This window comes from Otolemur garnettii, unplaced genomic scaffold (assembly GCF_000181295.1).
Source record: "Otolemur garnettii isolate 467f Iridium unplaced genomic scaffold, OtoGar3 scaffold00209, whole genome shotgun sequence".
Taxonomy (NCBI): Eukaryota; Metazoa; Chordata; class Mammalia; order Primates; family Galagidae; genus Otolemur; species Otolemur garnettii.
This window is the reverse complement of record NW_003852604.1, coordinates 848933-860181: the sequence shown is the minus strand read 5'-3', so window position 1 is coordinate 860181 and position 11249 is coordinate 848933. Positions and strand designations below refer to the sequence as shown.

General features: G+C 42.1%; 1 protein-coding gene across 8 annotated transcripts in view; it reads right to left on the bottom strand.

The window, feature by feature from the left end:
* CTNND1 (catenin delta 1) overlaps positions 1-11249 on the bottom strand; it is a 62918-nt gene that overhangs the window by 7505 nt on the left and 44164 nt on the right. For all 8 annotated transcript variants that reach the window (XM_023507835.1, XM_023507836.1, XM_023507832.1 and 5 more), the window contains 9 exons: positions 9264-9447; positions 7155-7272; positions 6523-6676; positions 4786-4854; positions 3889-4016; positions 3644-3794; positions 1946-2138; positions 1480-1594; positions 463-550 (listed from right to left, as the gene is read on the bottom strand). In XM_023507835.1, coding sequence (XP_023363603.1) covers positions 463-550; positions 1480-1594; positions 1946-2138; positions 3644-3794; positions 3889-4016; positions 4786-4854; positions 6523-6676; positions 7155-7272; positions 9264-9447 — 1200 coding nt within the window. The remainder of the gene's footprint in view (positions 1-462; positions 551-1479; positions 1595-1945; positions 2139-3643; positions 3795-3888; positions 4017-4785; positions 4855-6522; positions 6677-7154; positions 7273-9263; positions 9448-11249) is intronic.

The window sequence follows — 11249 nt, the reverse complement described above, 5'->3', positions numbered from 1 at the left end:
AGACAGAGTCTCACTTTGTTGCTCTTGGTAGAGTGCTATGGCATCACAGCTCACAGCAACATCAAATTCTTGGGTTCAAATGATTCTCTTGCCTCAGCCTCCCAAGTAGCTGGGACTATAGGTGCCCACCACAATGCCAGGCTATTTTTAGAGACGATGTCTTGCTCTTGCTCAGGCTGGTCTCCAACCTGTGAGAGCTAAGGCAATCCACCTGCCTCAGCCTCCCCAGAGTGCTAGGATTACAGGCATGAGCCACTGAGCCCCAGCTTTGTTTTGATTTCTAATGTTTATACCTAAGCACTGCTGCATTACAATCCTGGAGCAGAATGTTATTCCTTCCCCTAAAAGAAGAGCTCATTCACTCATTCAGAAACAAGTATGTCCTATTTATTAGTTAGTAAGCCTACTAAAGAATAGCAAGAGTGGCTAAAAGGAGAAAGGTGTACCCTCTAGATAGTGTACCTGATTTTTGGTTCCGGTCAATGAGAGGGAGAGTGCTATCATCATATGAATGACTACTCTGGCTTCGAGAAGTATTGTTTAGATTCACCTGGAGGCAAATACAAAATGCAATAATGTCATAGAATACTAAATTCACCCATATCTTACTCTTTAATGGGCATAAACCTCTAATCTACTATTTCAAAGAATAATCAACACTTTACAAAAACTAAATACCCTATACAGGGAAACAAGCTAGGATATATGACTTATTTTGTTTTCTAATTATTCAAATGGTTTTTATTATAAAACTAAAATCTGATGCTATCTACAGAGTTGGATTTTTTTTTTTTTTTTTTTTTGGGAGACAGAGTCTCACTATGTCACCCTCGGTAGAGTGCTGTGACATCACAGTTCACAGCAACCTCAAACTCTTGGGCTTAAGTGATTCTCTTGCCTCAGCCTCCCAAGTAGCTGGGACTACAGGCGCCCGCCGCAACGCCCGGCTATTTTTTGGTTGCAGCTCTCATTGTTGTTTAGCTGGCCCAGGCTGGGTTTGAACCTGCCAACCCATGCAGCTGGTGCCATAACCACTGTGCTACAGGCACTGTGCCAGAGTTGGTTTTTTTTTTTTAATTTTCCTCTCTTTAAATCAGCTTCTATAGAAAGTTTCCAAACACTGATACTATCAGAAGGAAACACTGTCTCAGAACAGTAAACTACTTCAAAGAGGTACAGGGATTTAGGAAAAAAACAAAAAGGCCAACATCTTCATCTTTCATCACCACCAACACTTAAACAGTATGTTATGACATAGAGGAAGACTAGAGCTCTTTTTTTATAGCAAATGTACTATATGCCATCTCATTCTTCTGACGAGGAATAAACCAAATAATTTCTACCAATTAAGAGATAGTCAAAAACAGATTTAGTGTGATGATGAAAAAGAAAAAAAACCAAGGAGACAGAAGCATTACACCCTAGAACCAAAAAAAAAAAAAAAAACAGTAAAATTCTTGGCCTCAAGAGTTATTATACCTGAAAGTCTGATTTCTTCCACCCTTCTTTTTCCAGTGGCTTCCGCAGTTCTTTATATCCCCAGATGGTCTGTAATACAAGTGCTGCTGCTCGAACTTCTTTTTCTGAGCGGTTCCTTTTGAAGAAAGTAACACCGTATGGAATTCAGAGGTTAACACCAGGAAAGAAGCTTAGAATCTATGCCCCCCCCCAAAATAACAGAATAATATAAATACCAAAATGGGTGAAATCAAGTTTTCATTAAATCCTGTATTCTATCCCAAACAGTGACATAAAAAATTAATGTTTAAGAGTCTATTATCAAATTTTAGATCAACATTAAGACATAAAATAGAGCAGTATGATTCACACTTTACACATAAGTAAGGGGAAAAAACCTTAGAAAGCAGAAAAGGAAAGTTCCTTGCTGGCAACTCCCCCCTCATACTCAAATTCTTCCAGCTGTAATTTTAAGTGATAAGCTCACCCTGATTTGTTGATTAACACCAGCTTCTCAATACCCTGTGTCTCTCGAAGCTTTTTGGCAGCCTCCAGGTTCTCAGCAATAACCTCATTGATGGTATTCAAAATAGAGACCACGGTGTCCTCAGAGAAATTCCAGGAGGAGTTCTGCTGCCCTCCTGGCAGATTCTTTACCAAGTTAGGAATAGCATGTTTACCTATAGAAGTAGACAGAAGGAACATATTCAGGGAGAATGGAGTCAGGTCATGAGGAGCCTTGAGTCAACTTCATTTTCCTATGGGATTATCATAACAAAAGAGAAAAGACCTGGATTTATGATCCTTCCTATTCCTTTACCTCATCTCTCCTTTAATCACATTGAAACAAGGTGAATACTGCCTAACATGCATACTATATAATCCCTTCAGATACTCTAATGAAAACAATATATTGCATGTTATAATAATTTAACAGAATAGTCATTTTTGAATTTAAAAAGTAATCTGGGCTCTGCCACTAGCTAGCTGTATTAACTAGTGCCAAACTAATTACCATCTATGAACCTTAGTTTACCTGTCCTATAAAAAAAAAAAAAAAAAAAAAGGACCTCTGTGAAATGTGGGAATTAAATGAAAAGAGAAGTACTTAGCACTGCCTACTAACCAAGTGCTCATTTACTTATTTATTTTTTTGAGACAGAGTCTCACTATGCCACTCTTGGTAGAGTGCATGGAGTCACAGCTCACAGCTACCTCAAACTCTTGGGCTTAAACGATGCTCTTGCCTCAGCCTCCCAAGTAATTGGAACTATAGGCACCCACCACAACGCCCAGCTATTTTTTTGTTGCAGTTTGGCTGGGGCCGGGTTCTAACCCACCACCCTTGGTATGTGCCACCCTCGGTATGTGGGGTCGGCGCCCTACCCACTGAACCACAGGTGCCACCCTTTTTTTTTTTTTCAGACAGTCTCACTTTGTCACCCTTGGTAGAATGCCATGACATCATAGCTCACATCAACTTCAAATTCTTGGGTTCAAGCAATTCTCTTCCCTTAGCCTCCCAAGTTGCTGGGACTAGAGGCACCCACCACAGAGCCCAGCTATTTTTTTAGAGATGGAGTCTTGCTCTTGCTTAGGCTGGCCAAGTGCTCATTAAATAAATAGTAACTATAATTACTCTACTTTTGAAGAGTCATCACTTCTTCCTGATGATTAAACCAGAAACTATTAAACCCACAGTTCCCAAGCCCCAGGAACTAGGCCACACAGCAGGAAGTGAGCAGTGAGAAGAAGCTTCATTTGCTCCCCATCAGGAATATCACCGCCTGAACTCTGCCTCTTGTCAGATCAGCTGTCACATTAGATTCTTACAGGTGTGTGAACCCTACAGTAAACTGCACATGCAAGGGACCAAGATTGCAGGCTCCTTATGAGAATCTAATGCCTGATGATGTGAAGTAGAGATATAATGCAATTGAATCATCCTGAATCCATCCCCACAACCATCCATGGAAAACTACCTTCCATAAAACCAGTCCTTGGTACCAAAAAGGTTGGGGACCACAGAATTAAATTAGAACCCTCACCAACCCTTGGATTCATAAACTATGGAGGGGTAGGGTCCTTCCCTCAAGTCACTTCAATATATGCACTAAATGATTAAGTACCAGCTAGATTAAAGGCACTGTACTAGATGCTGAGGCAACAGTATTCAACTCCTTACCAATTAATTCTTTGTTGCGAGCATCCACAGCCAGATTTCTTAGTGCTCCAGATGCAGCTTTGACTACACGCTCATGTTCACTGGTTAGGAGGTCAGCTATGGCAGAAAGAGCCTTCTCTTGACGCAGAGCAGAGCGAATGTATCGACCATACTAGAAATAGCACATGTAAAAGGTAGAACAGATTAAGAATGGCAACAAACTAGTCATCTTAGTTTCCCATCTCCATTTTCTAAAAGGTACTTACCGTCCAGCGCCCAGCACACAAGTTCTGAATTGCTCCAGCTGAGGCTTCTAGGATGGCAGGAGTCTTGCTCTCCTTAAGGAGAGAGATGTATATCCGAATCACCTCTGGCTGAAATAAAAGCTCATAGCCTGCACAAAAAGGGAAAAGAAGGTAAGGAATGCTAATCAATACCCACCAAACAGACTCTGGCTTGTTGGAATCCAGCCTTCGCACTCTGCATTGATGGATTTATGCACCTACACCATTAGGCTCCCTAAACTCTCCCATCCCACTCAACAGCAAATCCAGAGACCTGATTCCACACCATGAGAAAAATTTATCCACAGTAAGAGCAGAACAGATCATCATCATCATATTCAACTCCTCTCTTTCCTTCCTCCTTGACTTTTCTCTCCCACAGCTTACTTCGGCTTTGGTTCTACCAAAAGCACTAAGGAGATTCATTTGGCTCCTTGACAGCTCTCAGGGTTAAAGATTCCTCATCTCAAATCAATTTCTGATTTAACTCAGTCATTCTTCCCACTTCCTAATGACAAAGTAGAAGGACCCACTGTAGATTTAACAATATTTAAACTATTCATATCTATGGAGAGCTGTGAACTTTAGACTTTACTAGATTGATGATTATAAAGATCCAAACTGTGATAAAGAGGATTCTCATGATAGTGAGGTTTAAGTCTCAAGAACTGTAGTGTCCACCGAAGATTCCTAAGTTTCTGCTCTGAACAATCTCGATGACTTTATTCTATCCTCAAGTAACCTGAATAATTGCTTTAACAAGCAGTCCTTTCCAAGTTACTGCTATAATACAATGGAGTTTTTCTAATACTTTCACTATTACTTCAAACTCGTACGTAAGTTGGAGAAGAGAGTACAGTAAACATTTTCTAAACTTACCTCGAGCAGGACTAGTTCTTTTAGGGAAATCCACTGTATCATTTGCTGGATCCTCTAAGGGTTTTTTCCCTATAGAAATGAACAAAAGTGAGGGAAAACAGTAAAAATTTTAAGAAGGCAAAGATTCTACTTGGCACATCTTTCATTCTTCAGTCAGAATCTTTTGATCAGAGATGCAAGGGGAGGGAAGAGGGAATTTGTCCCAGCAAGGGCTATCCAGAAACAAGGACAGAAAACAGGCAGCAGATAGGTGAGACAGAGATAACCACAGTTGTTGCTACTGTCCTGAGTTCTGATAACAGGGACTTCTCCCCAGAAATAGCATGCCATGAGCCATTAGCTCAAAATAGGTAAACTTATTTCAATGTCTTCCTCAATTACATTTTCCTATATGCATTCACAGGGAAAAGTTAGACAAGAAAATACTAGGGAAGCTAAAACCAAAACATGCAAATTAGAAGTAGATAAGCACCTTAAAAGACTCCACTCACCTCTGGAGAACCACTCATCTTCCAGTGCATCACCCAAGGTGGAAAGCAGAGGAGAGAAACAAAGAAAGAAAAACGCAGGAGAAAGATGTCAACAGGATTATGGGCAAATAAGAAGAAAGGCACAGAGAGAAAAAGAAAAACAGGAAACACAAAAGACGTATGGGGAGAAGGCCCTAGATTAGTCGGGTTCTTGTCCTTCACTGCCCCAGTCACTGATACTGAAACCACCACCACCTTGAATGAAGCACACAACACAGGAGAACCAGCAGCAGAGCAAAAAGGTATTTTTGACCAGGCAGACTACTACTACTATACTACTTGACAAGTTTTTTGTACCTAAAGCTAATATTGTTTTTAATATTGTTTCCTTCCTGCCACGCATGTTGGCTCATGTCTATAATCCCAGCACTTTGGGAGGCCAAGGCAGGAGGATCACTTGAGACTAGGAATTCAAAACCAGCCTGGGAGCCAGGCATGGTGGCTCACACCTGTAATACTAGCATTCTGGGAGGCTGAGGCAGGTGGATTGCCTGAGCTCAGGAGTTTGAGACCAGCCTGAGCAAGAGGAAGATCTCATCTCTAAAAATAGCTGGGCGTTGCAGCAGGCACCTGTAGTTCCAGTTACTATGAGGTTGAGGCAGGAGGAACACTTAAGCCCTGGAGACTAAGGCTGAGGTTACTGTGAGCTATGTCTCTATCTCAAATAAAAAAAAAAAAAACAAAAATAAATTAAAAATAAATTAGTTAAAGCAAAACAGGCAGCACCGTAGCTCAGTGGTTACAGCACTGGCCACATACACCTAGGCTGGTGGGTTCGAGTCTGGCCTGGGCCACCTAAACAACAACAAAAAATAGCCAGGTGTTGTGGTGGATGCCTGTAGTCCCAGCTGCTCAGGAGGCTGAGGCAAGAGAATGGCTTAAGCCCAAGACCTTGAGGTTGCTGTGACATGATGCCATGGCACTCTACTGAGGGTTGACATAGTGAGACTCTTGTCTCAAACAAAACAAAACAAAACAAAAAATCAGTCTGGGAAACATAGCGAGATCCTATAAAAACTAATAACCTTAGCTTGCATGGTGGTATGTCTATAGTCCTTGCTACTCAGGAAGGTGAGGCAAGAAGGTTGCTTAAACCCAAGAGTTCAAGGTTATATGAGATATGATTGTGCCACTGCACACTAGCCTGGGCAACAGAGCAATACTGCCTCAAAAAAAAAAAAAAGAAAGAAAGAAAAAAATTACTTACCTTTGCCCTTCTTGGCCCCAAAGCAACTGGCAGCATGTGGCCCAGTATTGTTGGCAACATTGGGAGGTGCCTCTTGGTAACGCTCTGCCTGTGGGATCTCTCGGTGAACTTGATATGATAGGTTCCGAAGGAGGCAAACACAGTTCTCCACAAGCTTAGGGACAAAAGGCCCAATGACAGAAAAGAATGTTTTATTGTGATTTCCCAGTAAGTATGTGTTTCCATGATTCATGGTTTATAAATGTTGATCCTCACATGCACAGTCCAATTCAGAATCTCTAGGGTGCTGCTAAAGCACTCTAACCTTCTCAAAATCCTTGTAGCCCCAGGCTAATGCAAAGTCCAACTCTGGACTTCCTGTCTTCTGCCACTATTTGGTGTGTGACCTAAAATTTGGGTCACTATTTTTATTAATTAGAAAGTGTATTATCTTAGGAGACAGCTAAGCAGCTTTAAAATAATACAGGTGAAGGATAGTAACAAGAAAATATTTTAAGTTGAATTCCTACTTTAGAAGAGTAAGGAGGGACTAGTATACGTATTTAATATTATTTGAAAGCATGAGATGATACATCGGCATTATAGATACCACATAGTTACAGTAAATGGAATTTACTGAGCCATTAACTTACCTTGCTGTCTGAATCCTTCTGCCCAATCTCAGCCTGAACAATGAAAATGAGGGCATCAACTAAACCATCACATTCCCGAAGTTTCCGGCGCGCTTCACTCCTCTCTGAGCTTACATTCCTGAAGGGAAATAAGAAGCTTAAAGATGATTCAAATCCAGAAATCCTCCCTAAAATATCCCTCAGTGTTTAGGGCACCGGCCACATGCTCCAGGACTGGTGGGTTCGAATCCAGCCAGGACCTGCTAAACAACAACAAAAAAAATAGCTGGGCATTGTGGCAGGAGCCTGTAGTCCCAGATACTGGGGAAGCTGAGGCAAGAGAATCGCTTGAGCGATTCTCAACCAAGAGTTAGAGGTTGCTGTGAGTTATGATGCCGTGGCACTCCACCACGGACAACAAATTAAGACTCTGTCTCAATTTAAAAAAAAAAAATCTATGAGCTTCCTCAGTACCTTTTCTATTCATCATAACTAATAGTGAATACCTACTATATATAAACAAGGCTACTACAGTTGAGAGAAAGCTAATTAATAGTCCCTGACTTTTGAATTTTCATAACCTAATGGAGCAGGAATTAACAAGGCATACCAATGACAATAATTTAAGATTGAGTAGATATTTCTTGTATGGAAATACAAATATAGTTTTGTTTTCTTTTTCTTTTTTTTCTTGAGGCAGAGCCTCAAGCTGTCGCCCTGGGTAGAGTACTGTGGCATCATGGCTCACAGCAATTCTCAAGGGCTCGAGCAATTCTCCTACCTCCGCCTCCCAAGTAGCTGGAACTACAGGCACTCCCCACAATGCCCAGCTATTTTTTGGTTGCAGCGGTCATTGCTGTTTGGCGGGCCCAGGCTGCATTTGAACCCACCAGCTCAGGCATATGTGGCTGGCACCTTAGCAGCTTGAGCCCCAGGCACCTGCCTATAGTTTTTATTTTATTTTTTAAGACAGAATCTCACTGTGTCGTCCTCAGTAGAATGCCGTAATGTCACAGCTCACAGCAACCTCAAACTCTTGAGCTTAAGCGATTCTCTTGCCTTAGCCTCCTGAGTAGTTTGGACTACAGGCGCCCGCCACAACGCCTGGCTATTTTTTGTTGCAGTTGTCATTGCTGTTTAGCTGTTCTGAGCCAGGTTCATACCCACCATGTTCTATGTATATGGCTGGCACTATAACCACTGTGCTATAGGCGCCAAGCCAGAAATACAAATATAGAATGGGGCAGAGCACATAGGGATATATTCCAAACAGAGAAAGATTACATTGAAACAATTACAGGATATAGGAAGGAAAAAAAAATCAGGATAACTTTCATGAAATAAAGGTACTTGAGTTTAGCTTCAAAAAGATAAAAAAGCACTGGGCTCAGTGGCTCACACCTATAATCCAAGCACTTGGGAAGCCGAGGCAGGTGGATTGCTGGAACTCACAGGTTCGAGACCAGCCTGAGTTGTGGCAGGTGTGTGTAGTCCCAGCTACTCGGAAGGCTGAGGCAAGAGAATTACTTAAACCCAGCAGTTTGAGGGTGCTGTGAGCTATGATGTCACAGCACTATCAAGGGTGACCAAATGAGACTGTCTCAAAAATAATAATAATTTTTTTAAAAGATAAAAAAGAAAACAAGGCTTGCAAGAAGCTCCTGGCTAACCAGCTGAGGCCAGCAGATCCACGACCAAGGAAGCATATAAAGATCAGACCTTCCTCACTGACACCCTACCTTCCTAGTACTTTGTACTCCTTTTGTTGTGTTTATCACAGTTTGACTTGAAATCCAGACAACTGAGGGCAGGGACACAGACACACACAAGCCCAGGACTAGACCAGTACCTTATAAATGGTAGGTATTTACCAAAGCAGGTGAGCAACATCAAGGAAGCATAAAAGTGAGGAGGCTGTGTGGGAAACATCTAGCAAGCTGATATGGGTACATGTGGAACATACAACAAGGGAGTGGTGACAAAAGCAGGAAGATAGGTTGGAGCCATGGTGTGTAATATAGACAGAAGTGGGGGCTGGATAACAGGCTAACAAATTTTAACCATTTTTAAAGAAATTTAAGTCAGTACTCAAAAATTAAATTGTTGTCTTCTCAAAGTCCCTAGTAGTACCTGAGGCAGCCAGCTGTGTTGGTGAGCACTGACTCCCACTCAATATGACGTGGCTTACAGTCTTCATTAGGCTCCCGCTCCCAACCAGAATGTGGAATGATCACTTCATCTGTCAAGGCATGCAGTGCATGGTCCACAATTTCCATCTTGATTGAGTCATGGGATGAGAGATTCCACAGAGTTCCTGGCAGAGACAACTTGTCAGATAGCTCTAAAGCATCCAAGACAATATGCTCAAAGAACATTAAAGAGAATCTCCTACTGCATCATAGTCTTCCCCAGGAACAAATATCTTGTAGTGATAGTCAAGCTTTTGTTTGTGACCCACACTAAGAGACATATTTCAGGGCGCCTGTGGCTCAGTGAGTAGGGCGCTGGCCCCATACACCAAGAGTGGTGGGTTCAAACCCAGCCCCAGCCAAACTACAAAAAAATAGCCGGGCGTTGTGGTGGACACCTGTAGTCCCAGCTACTTGGGAGGCTGAGGCAGGAGAACCACCTAACCCCAAGAGCTGAAGGTTGCTGTGAGCTGTGACGCCACAGCACTCTACCAAGGGTGATAAAGTGAGACTCTGTCTCTAAAAAAAGAAAAAGGAAATATATTTCACATTACAGCACAAAAACAAACATACAGATAATGAAATAAAGTTAAATAAAATAATACTTATTATGAGTAATGCTCTCTGATCTATACCACATTTCTCAACCTCAGCACCACTGATTTTTTTTTTTCCTTTTTTAAAGATAGGGTCTCACTCTATCACTCAGGCTGGGGTACAATGGCATGATCATAGCTCACTATAACCATGAACTCCTGGGCTCAAGTTATCCTCTCACCTCAGCCTCCTATGCAGAGAGGACTACAGGTACATGCTACTACATCTAGCTATTTCTTTTTTTTTGAGACAGGGTCTCATTATGTTGCACAGGCTGCTCTTAAACTCCTGGCCCTCAAGTGATCCTCCCAATTTTGCCTCTCTGGAATTACAAGCATGAAACACTGCGCCTGGCCAATACGGACATTTTGAACCAAATAATTCTTTGTTGTGAGGAACTGTCCTGTCCATTGGTGGATGGTTACCAGTATCTCCATCTTTCTTTACTCATTAGATACCAGTAGCACTCCCTCCTATGTCCCAAATATGACAACCAAAATTATCTCCAATAGAGCAAATGTCCTCTAGGAGAAAAAATCACCCCTAACAGAAAAGCAGCAGTCCATCCTACTTCTTTTTCTTTCCTTCTCATGAAATGCTGATTAGGTTCTACAAATTACGTTTGATAATGGAGCAAGCCCAAGATCTGAAAAACTACTGTTCTAAATACAAGGCCAGAAGCTCAAGTGTGGCCCAGACAGATGGGTCAAGACAGAGAGATATTCAAAAGAAATTATAAAAATGTAGAAAATGGCAATTGATACACAGCTTCCATATTTGGGAGATAATTTCCTATATGGCAGTAGTTGGTCAGAAATAACAGAATGCATTAGAGATGACTACAAATTAGGGAGCACATGCATCACTCAGCTCAGAACAAACAATGCCAGGGAGGAAAATAGATCCATTGTTAAAAGTTCATTGCCGGGGCAGCGCCTGTGGCTCAGTGGGTAGGTGCACTGGCCCCATATACCAAGGGTGGTAGGTTCAAACCCAGCCCCGGGCAAACTGCAACAAAAAATAGCTGGGCATTGTAGCGGGTGCTGGTAGTCCCAGCTACTAAGGAGACTGAGGCAAGAGACTTGCCTACACCCAAGAGCTGGAGGTTGCTGTGAGCTGTGAGGCCACTGTACTCTACTGAGTGTAATAAAGTGAGACTCTGTCTCAAAAAAGAAAAAAAGAGGCAGCTCCCAAAGCCCAGTGGGTAGGGTGCTGGCCATATACACCAAGGCTGGTGGGTTCAAACCCAGCCCAGGCCAGCTAAAACAACAATGACAACTGCAACAACAACAACAAAAAAGCCGGGTGTTGTGGCGGGCAAGTTCATTGC